Source organism: Caretta caretta, chromosome 14 (genome assembly GCF_965140235.1).
Source record: "Caretta caretta isolate rCarCar2 chromosome 14, rCarCar1.hap1, whole genome shotgun sequence".
In the NCBI taxonomy this organism is placed as follows: domain Eukaryota; kingdom Metazoa; phylum Chordata; order Testudines; family Cheloniidae; genus Caretta; species Caretta caretta.
The window spans coordinates 42,151,355-42,167,777 of record NC_134219.1 but is presented as its reverse complement, the minus strand read 5'-3'; the positions used below and the strand labels follow the sequence as shown (position 1 = coordinate 42,167,777).

At 50.6% G+C, this 16,423-nt stretch overlaps 1 protein-coding gene and 1 pseudogene across 1 annotated transcript; one reads left to right on the top strand and one right to left on the bottom strand.

The window, feature by feature from the left end:
• Positions 1-16,423, top strand: part of LOC142069256 (zinc finger protein RFP-like) — a 137,270-nt pseudogene that overhangs the window by 94,630 nt on the left and 26,217 nt on the right.
• LOC125621533 (uncharacterized) lies at positions 8,732-15,902 on the bottom strand. Its single transcript, XM_075119698.1, is given in 5 exon segments — positions 8,732-11,118; positions 11,428-11,541; positions 12,034-12,160; positions 12,707-12,794; positions 15,659-15,902. Coding segments are annotated over 4 exon segments (2,652 nt in total). The 5' UTR covers positions 12,731-12,794; positions 15,659-15,902.

Here is a 16,423-nt window from a genome sequence, read left to right as displayed (position 1 = left end):
CTGGAGCATCCCCACTCCAGAGTATTTTCTCCGCTCTGGATGCTTCCCTGACCTCCTCCCTGACCATTGTCTATACTCCAGAACAAATGCAATTTACTAAACAGCAGCTAATAAAAAAAAAATCACTAAACAATGAGAAAGGAGAAAGGAAATACTTAGCCCCACTCTGTTGGCACGGGGGCAGTTCACAGTCTGTCCCTCCCACGTCCCAGGCCTCCTGCCCAGGCCCTGGCTGTGCTGCAGGGATGCCGCGGGTCAGACACGTGCTCTGGTGATGGCCACACGCCCTCAGGCTCTAGGTGACAGGACCTTTCTTCCCAGTGTCCCCAGAAAGGTGCAAATCCAGAGGACAAACAAAAAGCATCCAAATTTGGTAATCTCTGTAACTGATTGGGAGTAGGGGGTTGGACTCGTGATCTTTGAGCACTTCTGGCTGCTGACCTAGTTCTGTCCCTGCCCTCCCCCTGGGTTCCACAGGACGGAGGCCTTGATCTGGAACACCGCCGGGGGGCAGGGGAAATGCCAGTATGATGGGGATGACTTCATCAGCTTCCACGTCCAGCCTCGGGCCTCTTACCCCTGTCTGTGTCCCAACTCCAACCCTCCCAGAGCCATGGCCCTGCTCCCGGCCCCACGTCAAAGGGGTGGGGGGCACAGACAGGGACAAGGGGGGCACCACACCCCTACTCTAAAATCGTTCCACTGGGCCCAGAGCAATTCCAGCTGTTCTGTGTGTGCTCTGCCGGGCTAAACCCGTCATGGCGGCAGCCGGGATGCTGGGCAGATGCCCATGTTGTGAACTCCTTAACGTGTTACCAGTAGAATTGTAATAGTTGAAAGGGTTACTTTTTACATACTATTTTCATCCCTAATCTGGATACCTGCCTTGTAACTTCTGAGCCCTTAGGTGGAAGCCTCCACAAACCCCCAAAGCTTCCTTAACTATTTGCAGTAAAAGAATTCTCCTTTGGCTGCTGGGTGGGGCAGCCCCTACCCCTCTCTTGCCCCGTGGGGTGGGAGAGCTGCTTTTGTATTCCGCCCTCTCCTTCTCCCTGACCCCCACCCTCTTTCCCTCCCTTCCCCAGCCAGTCTGCTCTTGCTCTCAAAGCCTCCCCTCCCCATGTCCCCCCTTTCCTTCTCAGTGACCCCCCCACTGATAGTTTCCCTCTATTGAAGTCCTGTTTCCATCTGGCCCCTAAGTCTTCCCTGATTCCCCTGCATCACCCCATCCCCACTTCAGCCATTCCCTGCCTCCTGCATCTGCCCCAGACCCATCCCTCATCCCCCTAAATCCCACCTTATCTACACCCTCTTCAGCCCTCTTTCAGCTCCCCCCTTCCCCCCCAGATGTGGCTGTCCCAGCCCCCAGTGCAGCGTGGGCTGACCTCCCTCTGCTCTGCACACAGTGGCAGATGGGAAACCTCCCTGTAGGAATATGCTACCTGCACCAGTTGCTGATGTGTGAATGGTTCTTAAGCAACTGCTATTGTGTAAAAACTGCTCTCTGAGGGAGCAAATGAGGACAGAGAGCAGTTTGTCCCCTGCACTCTTCTCTTGTCCCCTGTACTCATGGCAGGACTAAGTATTACCTGGACAATTCCTGGCAGGTGTTTGTCAGGTGCATGACCCCCTGACCAGTCAACTTTTACCCCCTGCTCAGACCCTGGCTGCCCCCCTCCTCCCATTTGCCCCCTTTGCCCCTTTTTAACCCCTGTAAAAAGCACTCAGCACAATCCTATGCTTAGTAAGGGCAGGGTGAAGGACAGTGTTTTCAGCAGATGTTACTGCATGCTCAGTTCACCATAAGGAGCACATTCCTGCAGGGAGCAGTTTTCTGTACTGCACCTGCGGGAGAGTTAATTAATCCACCCCAATGGGCGACAGCAGCTACGTCTGTGAGAGAAGCTCCAAAAATAAATAAATGCCAATTGACTCTCCTTCGGCAGGAGGCAGGCAAATGGGAAATGCCAGCCAGAGGGGATTTCCCTGGCACATAAGATTTCCAGCTCTCCCGGACCAGACGCCATTGCCACAAACGGCATCCGGTCCAGGAGAGTTGGGAACCCTACTGGCAGATGAACAATTTTCCCCACACACTCTAGAAGAGTCTGAAAAGCTGAAGAATGATCAGCTCTGGTCTGAGCATGGACAGCAGGTGTAACAGGCCAGGGGAAGGGATATTAAGCAATGGTGGTTGAAGCATGAAGGGACAGAGGAATCTTTAGCGCATCTGGCATGTAAGTATCTTGCGACTCCCGGCTGCAACAGTGTCATCAGATTGCCTCGTCTCACTTGCCGCATTACCTCCTGCAAATGGAAACAAACTTGTTTGTCGAAGCCAGGGATGAGCAAACTTTTGGGCCCCAAGGGCGACATCGGGGCTGTGAAACTGTATGGAGGGCCAGGTAGGGAAGGTTGTGCCTCCCCAAACAGCCTGGCCCCCACCCCCTATCCACTCCCTCCCACTTCCTGACCCCTGACTGCCCCCCTCAGAATCTCCAACCCATCCAACCCCCCCGGCCCCTTGTCCCCTGACTGCCCTTACCCCTATCTACACCCCTGCCCCTTGACAGGCTCCCCAGGACTCCCACACCTATCCAAACACTCCCTGTCCCCTGACTGCCCTGATGCATATCCACCCGCACCTAACCACCCCCCCAGACCCCACCCCCTATCCCTCCCCTGCTCCCCCTCCCCTGACTGCCCCATCCAACCACTTCCTGCTCCCTGTCCCCTGACGGCCCCCTGGGATCCCCTGCCCCTTATCCAACCCCTCCCTGGCTCCATAGCCGGGAGCTCAGGGGCTAGGCAATCGCCAAGCGGCTGAGTTTACAAGCAGCAAAGGGAGCAGGAGGGGCGGGGTGTGTGTGGAACATCTGGAGGCTCTGAAACAATTCTGTGAAGAGGATCAAACCCCCAACTGTGCGATCTGCAGAGAGTCCCGGGCTCATCGCGCTCACACGGTGGTTCCCATACAGGAGACTACCCAGGAGTACAAGGTAGGGAATTGCTGTCAGATTTAATGGGTTAACTTTTGGGTTTTAATTACAGGCTAATTTCACTGAAAGTTCCCTCTCATAGATGTAACTGCAGCATTCAGCTCTGCAAAGCCTTCACTGTTTGGGAGATGTCATGACAAAATAAATGATCTGGCAATGTGGCAACAAAGGCAAAAAATGGAGTCTTCAAAGATATCTGATGAGGGAAAATTATTGGAGATGCTGAATGCTTTTCAAACCCAGCTTCCACTGGTGAAATAAGGGAACATTTTACTGAGTGGAAGCTGTTAACACCAGTGACGTTTAAATCACATGAGCTGAGACCCAATCTGTGAGAGTGCTACCTTCACATTGCAGGAGAGGAAGGTACAAGTTGGTTTGTTTAATAGAATTTATTATTACTTCTATTTCCATCACAAGAGCCCTTACAGACCACATATGAGATCTGAGCCCTGCACAAAACCCAGCCAGGGGCAATCCCTGCCCTGAGCAGGTTACAGCCTAACTAGGGTGGGAGGGAAACTGAGGCACAGAGAAGAGCAATTACTGGCCCAGGATCACCAGCACAGACGGGACTCGAACCCAAAACTCCCCAGTCCCACTCCACTGTGCTAAGCATTACACCCTGCTGCCACCTCAACATCAACCTCCCATGAAGAAGTGTGTCTATCGGGAGGGAAAGACAACTTGATAAAGGCCCCAGGCTCAGCAGGGAGAGGAGGTTTCCCACTGGGATTCTGAACTCCTGTGCTGCTCCATGAGGGGTTAAACTCTGACTCCCGTCTGCATGAGAGGAGATCACTGGGCTAAACACTGTGTGGGAGTCCGAGCACCTTGAGTCCACCCATAACAGGACTCCAGACAGCGCAGATCCATGCCAAGTCCCACTGGGATTACGCTGGAGTGTAGCCAACCTAACCCCAGGCTGGAGCTGACGGGTGCCAGTCTGACCTGTTCTGTGGTGTACGTGGGCAAGGCTCAGCCAGAGTGGTTCTGTGAGTCCCACCAGGCAGCCTTTTGAAATCTCCCAGCTAGAGAACTGCAGGGCAGGTGCTCCAGAGCCAAGTAGCCTCCACAGCTGCAGGAGACCAGCCCCTCTGAGAACCAGGCCCAGGTGCCTAAAGGTCGGCACCCAAAATCTAGACCCTAAATTAAAGGCCAATTGTTACAAGTGGATCCAGCCCATCACTGGGCTCTGGTCCCGTACGGCAGCTAGTCTGGGCCAAATGGGCTGTAGGGAAGGAGAAAGCCCCTCCCCCATAGTGAGGGATCCCTCCAGCACAGAACCCCCTGGTGCCTCCTCCCCAGCAGCTGCAGGCACAAGGTGGGCTCCTGAGAGGGCTGGGAATGGGGTGAGGGTGGTGGCGGCGGGTGGAAGAGGGAGGGGAGTGGAGCAGGGACAGGGGGACGTGGACAGTATAAAGCTGGGCCTCGCACTCTCTGCTCCCTTGCCAAGACACACGGAGGCCATTGTAACAGGGAGGTAGCTCTGGCTGGGATCAGAACTTCCTCAACCTGGGCCAAGGTCTGCACCGGCCCCTGCAGCCACTGAACAGAGTCACAGATGGCAGGAGGGGGTGGGGTGTGTGGGGAACACCAGGAGTTTCCGAAACTTCTGTGAAGAGCATCAAACTTTGATCTGTGTGGTTTGCCATCTGTCCCGGGCTCACAGAGCTCACTCGGTGGTTCCCATAGAGGAGGCTGCCCAGGAGTACAAGGTAGGGAATTGCTGTCCAGTTTAATGGGTAACAACTTTGGATTTTAATTACAGGCTAATTTCACTGGAAGTTACCTGGCACAGGCATGAGGCATCATTTAGCTCTGTAAACCCTTCATGGTATGGGAAATGCTGTAACAAAATAAATGATTTGACAGAGTCGCAACAGAGGCAGGTCTTTAACAATACCTGATGTGGGAAAATGTCCTCTGAGATTCTGATGGGGATTCCTGAAAATCTTCATCATATAAAGAATTCTACCAAACCCAAAGGATGAGACATGTTACCCACCAAGTTAATGAATACTTCAGTTCTTACCCAAATACATGCTTACAGCCCATTCTTGTTAACTAAACTAGGATTTATTAAAAAAAGAAAAGACGGTATAGGCTAAAAGATCATTAGACGTACAAATGCGAATAGAGTCCTTAGGTCAGTTTCACCATAGAGATGGTGCTTTAGAATTGAGAAAAGTGTTTTTCAGAATCATTTCATAAGGTTCTAGTCCAATATCCAAATGTTCAATATCAGGGCAGTCCAGATGGGGACTGGAGATCTCAGTCTTACGACTCGAACTCCCCCTGAAGAAAGCTTAAGAAGATCTGAGATAAAAGGATCAGGTACCAAGAATTTATATAGACGTTTTTGCAGCCTCTCGACAGCAGGCAGTCCTTGGGTGAACAATAGGTTCTGGAAGTAACCTCCCATTTCCCAAACATCACAGGTAATAAAACTACATGGATTAACAAAAGGTAATTATATATAAAGCAGTTCATAGACAGTTTACTACAAACTTTAAAGAGAAAGATATATACACAATGACATTATTACACCCAAGTTTCATCTAAATGTTTATATTTCCTTTTAACTTCTGAATTAACAAAATACAGTCCTAGATAGGAACGCTTTGGTTACACCGTTAATCTGTAACAAGATATAGCTAAACATAGACTACTACAATTACTATCTTCTACTATTACTAAGGCTAATGTAGTGCCAATCTTTAAAAAAGGGAAGAAGGAGGATCCTGGGAACTACAGGCCATTCAGCCTCACCTCAGTCCCCGGAAAAATCATGGAGCAGGTCCTCAAGGAATCAATTCTGAAGCACTTAGACGAGAGGAAAGTGATCAGGAACAGTCAGCATGGATTCACCAAGGGAAAGTCATGCCTAACTAATCTAATTGCCTTCTATGATGAGATAACTGGTTCTGTGGATGAAGGGAAAGCAGTGGACGTGTTATTCCTTGACTTTAGCAAAGCTTTTGACACGGTCTCCCACAGTATTCTTGTCAGCAAGTTAAAGAAGTATGGGCTGGATGGATGCACTACAAGGTGGGTAGAAAGTTGGCTAGATTGTCGGGCTCAACGGGTAGTGATCAATGGCTCCATGTCTAGTTGGCAGCCGGTATCTAGCGGAGTGACCCAAGGGTCGGTCCTGGGGCCAGTTTTGTTCAATATCTTCATTAATGACCTGGAGGATGGTGTGGATTGCACCCTCAGCAAGTTTGCGGATGACACTAAACTGGGAGGAGTGGTAGATATGCTAGAGGATAGGGATAGGATACAGAGAGACCTAGACAAATTGGAGGATTGGGCCAAAAGAAATCTGATGAGGTTCAACAAGGACAAGTGCAGAGTCCTGCACTTAGGACGGAAGAATCCAATGCACCGCGACAGACTAGGGACCGAATGGCTAGGCAGCAGTTCTGCAGAGAAGGACCTAGGGGTGACAGTGGATGAGAAGCTGGATATGAGTCAACAGTGCGCCCTTGTTGCCAAGAAGGCCAATGGCATTTTGGGATGTATATGTAGGGGCATTGCCAGCAGATCGAGGGACGTGATCATTCCCCTCTATTCGACACTGGTGAGGCCTCATCTGGAGTACTGTGTCCAGTTTTGGGCCCCACACTTCAAGAAGGATGTGGAGAAATTGGAGAGAGTCCAGCGAAGGGCAACAAAAATGATTAGGGGTCTGGAACACATGACTTATGAGGAGAGGCTGAGGGAACTGGGATTGTTTAGTCTACGGAAGAGAAGAATGAGGGGGGATTTGATAGCTGCTTTTAACTACTTGAAAGGCGGATCCAGAGAGGATGGATCTAGACTATTCTCAGTGATAGCAGATGACAGGACAAGGAGTAATGGTCTCAAGTTGCAGTGGGGGAGATTTAGGTTGGATATTAGGAAAAACTTTTTCACTAGGAGGGTGGTGAAACACTGGAATGCATTACCTAGGGAGGTGGTGGAATCCCCTTCCTTAGAAGTTTTTAAGGTCAGGCTTGACAAAGCCCTGGCTGGGATGATTTAGTTGGGATTGGTCCTGCTCTAGGCAGGGGGTTGGACTAGATGGCCTCCAGAGGTCCCTTCCAACTCTGTTATTCTATGATTCTAGGGCAGTCAAACAATTAAAAAAAGTTAATTGTGATTAATCATGCTGTTAAAAATAATAGAATGCCATTTATTTAAATATTTTGGATGTTTTATACATTTTCAAATATATAGATTTCAACTGCAACACAGAATACATTCCACGCATCCAATGAAGTGGGTTCTAGCCCACGAAAGTTTATGCCCAAATAAATTTGTTAGTCTCTAAGGTGCCACAAGGACTCCTCCTTGTTTTTACAGAATACGACGTATACAGCGAGCACTTTATATTTTTTTATTATAAATTATTGTAAAAAACAAAAGAAACAGTATTTTTCAATCCACCAACTGCTAGTACCGTATGCAATCTCTTTATCATGAAAGTTGAACTTACAAATGTAGAATTATGTACAAAAAATACCTGCATTCAAAAATAAAACAATGTAAAACTTTGGAGCCTACAACTCCACTCAGTCCTACTTCTTGTACAGCCAGTCACTGAGAAAAACAAGTTTGGTTACAATGTGCAGGAGATCATGCTGCCCTATTCTTGTTTACAAGGTCACCTGAAAGTGAGAACAGGCATTCTCATGGCACTGTTGCAGCCGGCGTCGCAAGATATTTACGTGCCAGATGCTCTAAAGGGTCCTAGGTCCCTTCCCGCTGGAACCACCATTCCAGAGGACATGCCTCCATGCTAATGACGGGTTCTAATCGGTAACGATCCGAAGCAGACCAGACCGACACGTGCTCATTTTCTTCAACTGAGTCAGATGCCACCAGCAGAAGGTTGATTTTCTATTTTGGTGGTTCGGGTTCTGTAGTTTCCCAATCAGTGTCTTCCTCTTTTAAGACTTCTGGAAGCATGCTCCACACCTCGTCCCTCTCAGATTTTGGAAGACACTTCAGATTCTTAAACCTTGGGCCGAGTGCTGGAGCTATCTTTCGAAATCTCAGATAGTTACTTTCTTTGCGTTTTGTCAAATCTGCAGTGAAAGTGTCCCCCCATGTGCTAGGTCATTCTCCGTGACTTCGATACGATGACATATTTGGCAGAACGTGTGTAAAACAGGACAGGGGACATACAAGTCTCCTTCAAGGAGTTCAGTCACAAATAGAATTAATGCATTATTTTTTTTAAATGAGCATCCTCCACTGGAATGGTGGCCGAAGCATGAAGGGACATAGGCATGTTTAGCATATCTTGCACTTAAATACCTGCGCTGCCAGCTACAAACATGCCATGGGAACGCCTTCTCACACTTTCCGGTGACATCATAAATTAGAAGCAGGCAGCATTCGCTCCCATAAATGTAAACAAACTTGTTTGTCTTAGCGAGTGGCAGAAAAAGAAGTAGCACTGAGTGGACTTCTAGGCTTTAAACTTTTTAATTGCTTTATTTTTCAGTGCACTTATATAATTAAAATCATCTATGTTTCTAAGTTACACTTTCCTGATAAAGAGATTGCACGACAGTACTTGTATGAGGGGAACAGAAAAACGCTATTTTTGTTTTGCATGTTTACAGTACAAATATTTGAAATCAAAAATAATATAAAGTGAGCACTGTACACTTTCTATTCTTTGTTGTGAGAGAAATCAATAGATATGAAAACATAGAAAAACATTACAAGCATATATAACATTATAAACATAAGCACTTATGGGGTTTCTCTCCGGTGTGGATTGCTTGATGTTTAACAAGCTCTGACCTCTGTATGAAACTTTTCCCACATTCTCAGCACTTATGGGGTCTCTCTTCTGTGTGGATTTTGTGATGTTTAATTAGGCCTGACCTCCGTACAAATTTTTTCCCACAGTCTAAGCACTTGTGGGGTCTCTCTCCTGTGTGTATTCTTTGATGTGTCACCAGGGCTGATTTCCATGTGAAACTTTTCCCACAGTCAAAGCACTTATGGGGTCTCTCTCCTGTGTGGATTATCTGATGTTTAAGAAGGGTTGGCCTTTCTGTGAAACTTTTTCCACATTCTAAGCACTTATGGGGTTTCTCTCCGGTGTGGACTGCTTGATGTTTAACAAGGTCTGACCTCTGTATGAAGCTTTTCCCACATTCTAAGCACTTGTGGGGTCTCTCTCCTGTGTGGATTTTCTGATGTTTAATTAGGCCTGACCTCCATACAAATTTTTTCCCACAGTCTAAGCACTTATGGGGTCTCTCTCCCGTGTGTATTCTCTGATGTGTAACCAGGGCTGATCGCCATGTGAAACTTTTCCCACAGTCCAAGCACTTATGGGGTCGCTCTCCTGTGTGGATTACCTGATGTCTAAGAAGGGTTGGCCTTTCTGTGAAACTTTTCCCACATTCTAAGCACTTATGAGGTCTCTCTCCTGTGTGGGTTGCCTGATGATTAAGTAGGTTTGACCTCCGTACAAATTTTTTCCCACAGTCTAAGCACTTGTGGGGTCTCTCTCCTGTGTGGATTGCCTGATGTTTAAGAAGGGTTGGCCTTCCTGTGAAACTTTTTCCACAGTCTAAGCACTTATGGGGTCTCTCTCTGTTGTGTATTCTCTGATGTGTAACCAGGGCTGATCTCCATGTGAAACTTTTCCCACAATCCAAGCACTTATGGGGTCTCTCTCCTGTATGGATTACCTGATGTTTGAGAAGGGTTGACCTTTCTGTGAAACTTTTTCCACAGTCTAAGCACTTATGGGGTCTCTCTCCCGTGTGTATTCTCTGATGTGTAACCAGGGCTGATCGCCATGTGAAACTTTTCCCACAGTCCAAGCACTTATGGGGACTCTCTCCTGTGTGGATTAGCTGATGTTTAAGAAGGGATGGCCTTTCTGTGAAACTTTTTCCACAGTCTAAGCACTTATGGGGTCTCTCTCCGGTGTGGACTGCTTGATGTTTAACAAGGTCTGACCTGTGTATGAAAGTTTTCCCACAGTCTAAACACTGATGGGGTCTCTCTCCTGTGTGGATTTTCCGATGTTTAGTTAGGCCTGACCTCCGTACAAATTTTTTCCCACAGTCTAAGCACTTGTGGGATTTCTCTCCTGTGTGGATTGCCTGATGTTTAAGAAGGGTTGGCCTTTCTGTGAAACTTTTTCCACAGTCTAAGCACTTATGAGGTCTCTCTCCAGGGTGGATTGCCTGATGATTAAGTAGGTTTGACCTCTGTATGAAACTTTTCCCACAGTCTAAGCACTTATGGGGTCTCTCTCCCGTGTGTATTCTCTGATGTGTAACCAGGGCTGATCGCCATGTGAAACTTTTCCCACAGTCCAAGCACTTATAGGGTCTCTCTCCTGTGTGGATTACCTGATGTTTAAGAAGGGTTGGCCTTTGTGTGAAACTTTTTCCACAGTCTAAGCACTTATGGGGTCTCTCTCCAGTGTGGACTGCTTGATGTTTAACAAGGTCTGACCTGTGTATGAAAGTTTTCCCACAGTCTAAACACTGATGGGGTCTCTCTCCTGTGTGGATTTTCTGATGTTTAATTAGGCCTGACCGTCGTACGAATTTTTTCCCACAGTCTAAGCACTTGTGGGGTCTCTCTCCTGTGTGGTTTAGCTGATGTGTAATCAGTGCTGACTTCCAATTCAAACAATTCCTGCTCTCAAGGCACCCAGAGGGTTTCTCTCCCATGTGGCTTCTCCCATGATTAGTAAGATCTGAGCGCTTATTGAGGTTTTCCCCACAGTCCAAGCATTGAAGTGTTTTCTCTCCAGTATTTATTGCCTGAAGCGTAAGAAGCGCCGGTCTCAGAATGAATCCTTTCCTATAACCGAGGCATTCATAGCGTTTGTCTTCCTTGGGGGTTGTCTGCCGGGCTGTGGGATCCCTGTGTCCTTCCCCACATATAATAGATCCATCCAGTTGCTCCCTTGAGTGGTTTCCCAGCAGCCTCTTTGACCTCTGCCAATTTCCCCAGGCTTCTCCCTGTGCCAAGCACTGGGAAAAATTCCCTTCAGCTCTTCCCACAAAAATCCCCTGTGGTTCCCCGTGCCCAGGAATTTCCTGATGTTGATTCTCCTCCTTCTTCTCACTCACTCTCTCATCACCTGCTGGGAGAGAGACAATGCAGACAGGAGTCATTCTGCTGAGGAGAAATTAAGAGGAATAGAACTGAGGGAAAACCCAACATACTAAAGGTTGGAGAGATGGAGCAATTGGATCCTGCCTCCACTTCCCAGTTGGGAGGGAAACTCCTGCAGTGAACAGGACACATGGGAAGCGATGTCAGTGATATCTGCTGCCTGCAGCCCTGCTCTGGGTGAGATGAGGAAGGAACTGAGGGCACTTACTAATATGTCATTTTTGGGATTCTCAACTTTTTCTTTCATTCACCAGATGATGTGTATGTCAGCGCTCACCTGTGTGGGCACCTCTTGGGATCTCTCTTTCCTCACAGGCCTGGAGATCGGGCACCCACGGCTCTTCCCCTTGTTCCAGCCGGGTGATCAGGTCAGGTTTGGGAAGGGGAAATCCTGTACAGGGAGTGAAATCAGACCAGATCAGGGTTTCTGGAGGATTGAAAGAGCATCTGTCAGAAAGGATATTCCGTGGGTGGCACCTGTCCCAGTGCTGTGCTGGGGAATGTGGAATCTAAGAGGACAGGAACTTGGTCACTTAACCCCCTTGCGGGAGGCAGACGTCTCAGGAGGTGAGGGCAATTGTGATGCACACCCAGCTCTCGTGTTAAACCCCTGCCTATTTCTAAACCTGCGAAGCCCAGAGCCCTCCACATGACTGGAACTGTTCCCAAGGAGGAGAGAGAAGAGGGATTCTGTTTGCGACCGAGAAACAACACAGGCAGGACAATGCACGGCTTCTCCACCGTGCAAGCTAGGGGGGTTGGGTGGGGATGATTTAGTATGTGCCTTATGTTTTGACACCCTCTTCTCATTGGAGCATGATGAGGGTGTCAGACACGCAGACCTCCCCAGTTTCCAATAACCAAGGGGCCAGAAATCCCTTACCCAGCGAGGTCACTGTCTCGTAGTTCTCCTGCATGACATCCCTGTAGAGGGCTCTCTGAGCAGGGTCCAGCAAAGCCCCCTGCCCCTGGGTGAAATACACAGCCACCTCCTCGAAGGTCACCGGCATCTGAAACAACAAGAATCCCCCACTCAGCACCTGCTGCCCCAGCCACAATCCCACTAGTCATGGGGTAGGACGGAGAGAGAAGCAGAATCCTCCCCGCACCCTGCTCAGAGTAGCTGGGAGGCTTCAGGGGGTGGGAGAAGGTGAGAGCTTCTTGTCCTCCCAAGCACATGGAGCAGGGCAGGGTCTTCTCATTTCCCACTCGCCTGCCAGCCATAGGCTGAGACGGGAAGCAGAGCTCCGAGCCGGGGACAGGGACAGGAACCTTGACAGCTTCCCTTCGTATTTCACAGCAGCCTCTGGTCAGTGGGTCAGGCTCCAGCACTGGGAGTCTGGTCCATTTTCCCAGCCCTCCCCAGGGGGGTGTTTTCTGGTTCAGAAATGTGGGATTGTTTCCCCTCCCCCCCACCCGCCAATGGGCCTGTTCAGAAAATCAGGCCCAGGTTGATCACGTTCCAGCAGGTTTATCGCATCCCGTTCCACCCCGGGTGATTAACCCCTCTACACTACCCCTCCCCCACCACCAAAAGCTTCCTGAAAATCCCCTACCTGAGCTGGCTCCATCATAGCCATTTCCCTGCCCTGTCCTCTGCAAGATGAGACAATCTGAAGCAAAATGTGGACGCGATTCCTCAGCCTGTCGGAGGAGCAGGGAGATTGGGCAGGTTTCATAAGGGGCTGGAGTCCATGTCACTCCCCGATTCCCCCCAGGCTCTCTCCCTGCAGACAGACGCTCTGATTCTATGACTCTGCCATGCTGGGAACAAACCCAGTTAGTTCATTACCTCCCCGGCCAGCCCCCCCTGCTTAGAACTAACCCAGCACGTCCCTTCTAAACCTCCCCAGAGCAGCATCTCCGAGCCAACGCTGGAAAAAGAGCAGATCAAAGGAGTCACTTCAGGGTACTGCCCCACAGTGTATTGTGACCCCCTCTAGCTCTCCCCCGTCTCCCTCCGTAGTGCGGTGCTCAGCAGAGCGAGCAACTGGCTTTTCCTCTCTCAGCCCCTGCTCTTGTTCCCAGGAGATCGGACTGCCCCGGGGGAGCAGGGAATGGATCTGGGCAGGGCTGGGAGCTGGGAACCTCCCTCCCCACTTCTTGCTGCTGCTGCCCTTCAAGTCTCTCCGCTCTCCTTTTTTATCTTCTTCCCTCAACCTGGGAGAACAGGTGACTGTCCCATTACCATAGGCCTTTGCTCTCATTAGGCAGCTCAGCCACTGACACTGGTAACAGGGGTTTGAAGCTGGCTGTGTCACTGAGGGCAGGAGCTCTGGGACTCACAGACACAGGGAGCCCCTCCCCTTCTAGGCCAAACTCACCAGCCAGTCCCTGAAATCAGCTCTTTGTGCAGAGTCATTTCCCTGCCCAGCTCCAACCCTTTCTCCGTCACCTGGAGGTTCAGGCTCAGGGGCTGGTATGGTCAGAGTGGTTCCAGTCACTGAGAAAGTGCCCCTGGGGCTGGTCTCAGAGGGGTGTGATGAAGGGGGAATGTTCTTAATTTTTTCTCTGAATAGTGAGTGTGTGCCTCAGTTTCCCCATGTATTACTCAACTATCAAGCTGGTGGGATACAGGTGAGTGGTTACTGCGGAGACCTCAAGAGGGCAGGTGTCACTGCAGAGTGGCTGCGTGGTCACAGAGAATGGCCAAAATTCTGTATCCTGAGGTCTCTGAGGATGTGGGGCTGGAAGTGGGTCAGTCTCCTGATTTGGGGCTCAGCGGGGAGAGCCCAGGGCTCGGGACTCTGGATTCCCCCCAAGATGGACTTTGCTGAATGCTCCTGATTTCTGTGCTAACAAGCTCTGTTCCACACTGTTTTCTCAGTGACCAATGAACCCTTCTGTTTTCCAAGCTGGCTGAGAGTCACAGCTGACTGCGGAGGTGGGGTGCACGGCCCCTGTGAGGAGCATGTCAGGCTTCTCCTTAGGCTGCCCCCGGGGGTTCAGGCTGGGGCCATGTGCCCTCCCTGGGCCCCAGGACCGGGAAGGCTGGGGCCACATGCTCAGCAGGTCGGGGGAGATGTTGGGGGTGCTCAGGGTCTGGGGTCCTGCCCCTGCAGTGGGAGGGGGACTTGCCTCCCCCAGCCCTAGATTCATCCCCCACCAGCTGTACCTCATTCTTCTTCCCAGCTCCTAGTCCCAGGCAGGGGGGCTGAAACAATCTGTACAGTGGGGTGTCAAGGTTCCTTCCCCACTCTGAACTCTAGGGTACAGAAGTGGGGACCCACATGAAAGACCCCCTAAGCTTATTCTTACCAGCTTAAGTTAAAAACTTCCCCAAGGTACCAACTTTGCCTTGTGCTTGAACAGTATGCTGGCACCACCAAATGTTTTAAACAAAGAACAGGGAAAGAGACCACTTGGAGACGTCTTCCCCCCAAAATAGCCCCCCCAAACCCTACACACCCCCTTTCCTGGGGAGGCTTGAGAATAATATCCTAACCAATTGGTTACAAAATCATCAAAGACCCAAACCCCTGGATCTTGGAAGAATGTAAAAATCAGTCAGGTTCTTAAAAAAAGGATTTTATTTAAAAAAAGAGAGAGAGAGGTAAAACTCATCTCTGTAAAATCAGGATGGAAAATACTTTACAGGGCATTCAGATTCAAAACACAGAGGATCCCCCTCTGGGCAAAACCTTAAAGTTACAGAAAACAGGAATAAACCCCCCCTCTTAACACAGGGAAAATTCACATAAAACAAAAGATAAACGAATCCGCCTTGCCTGTACTTATACTGGTTGCAAAATTGGAGACTTGGATTAGGATGGGTTGGAGAAGATGGATTTCTGTCTGGCCTCTCTCAGTCCCAAGAGAGAACAACCAGGTAAACAAAGAGCACAAACAAAAGCCTTCCCCGCCCCCCCCCCTGCAAGATTTGAAAGTATCTTTTCCCCTTATTGGTCCTTTGGGTCAGGTGCCAGACAGGTTAGCTGAGCTTCTGAACCCTTCACAGGTAACAGGATGTTGCCTTTGGCCAGGAGGGATTTTATAGCACTGTGTACAGAAAAGTGGTTTCCCTTCCCTTTATATTTATGACAGGGGGGCTGAGAGCCATTGAACCAAACTGTAAAGCCTGGATAGGATGGAAACCCCTTCAAGCCAGGGGGTGCAGCAGGGCCCCGCCAGCCCAGATCCAGAGCCTGTGCTGCCCCCCCCCCCGATTGTGCCCCTGGGCCCCGCTCCCTCCCCAACCCCCAACTGGGGCCCCCACCCTGCATTCAGTTTGGCCCCGGCCCCCCTTCTGCCCCTCCCTATTTGCCCCCCTCAGATCTCCCTGATCTGCAGTCCCCGTCCACACCAGCCCAGCCAGGGGCAGGGAAACAAAGCAGCAGATTGGGGAGGGGGGGTAACGTGATCCTGCCCCCGCCCCGCACACGCCGGGAGCTGACGGCAGCTTTCCCAGGCCCGGGGCAGGGAATCGCAGCCGGCTCCGCGGGGAGCAACCCGAGGCCAAACCCACCCCCTGGAGCCCGGGGGTGACGGGGGGGGCGGGTCTCTCTTACCTTCCCTCCGAGCGGGGCCCCCCGGGGCAGGGGCCGGGCCGGGGCCCTGGCCGGGCTGGGGGCTCTGCCCTGGGAGAGGCTCCCGGGGAGCAGCGGGCAGGGCCCGGCTGGAGGTTCCCCGCTCCCGGCTGCAGCCCGGGCTCCGGGCTCCCAGCACCAGCCGCCGGGGCGCGGGGATCTCGCCGGGAGCCAGAGTCCCCGCAGCGGCTGCGAGTCACTTCCTGCGGCCGGGCCTGAGCCCCGCGATCGCTCCCCCCAGAGCCGCCCCCCAGCCGCTCCCGGGTCCTAGCGATCAACCCAGCAGGCTGCGCCTCCCATCTCTGTGTCAGGTGTCGTGTTTTCAAGTGCTCCGCCTAGGAATGTGCTACCGGGAGCGGTTACCGATACGTAGTGGAGGGTAAGAAACTGCTAGTGTTGTAAACTGCTACCTAATGTAGCAAATGCCTACGGGCAGCAGCTTCTTCCACTGCAGTGTAGGTGAAATTGCTACACGTAGAAAAGTGCTCACTCGCTGTCTCCCTCTCGCTCCCTGTAGCAGTTATTTCTATGTGTAGATTGTAAGAAACAGCTTTTGTAAACAGAGGCTCCTTCCCGCACAGGTCATGTTTGCTAAACCTTAATTTTTTTTCTCTTCTCTGGCCTCTCTCCAATTTTTACTCCAGCTGAGAGCTCATCAGCCCCGAGGAGAGCCGATATCCCAGAGTGACGGTCTGTTTTCTTGCATAGGTCCCTTTCCACAGTACTCGGATTCAGCTTGTGGTCCAC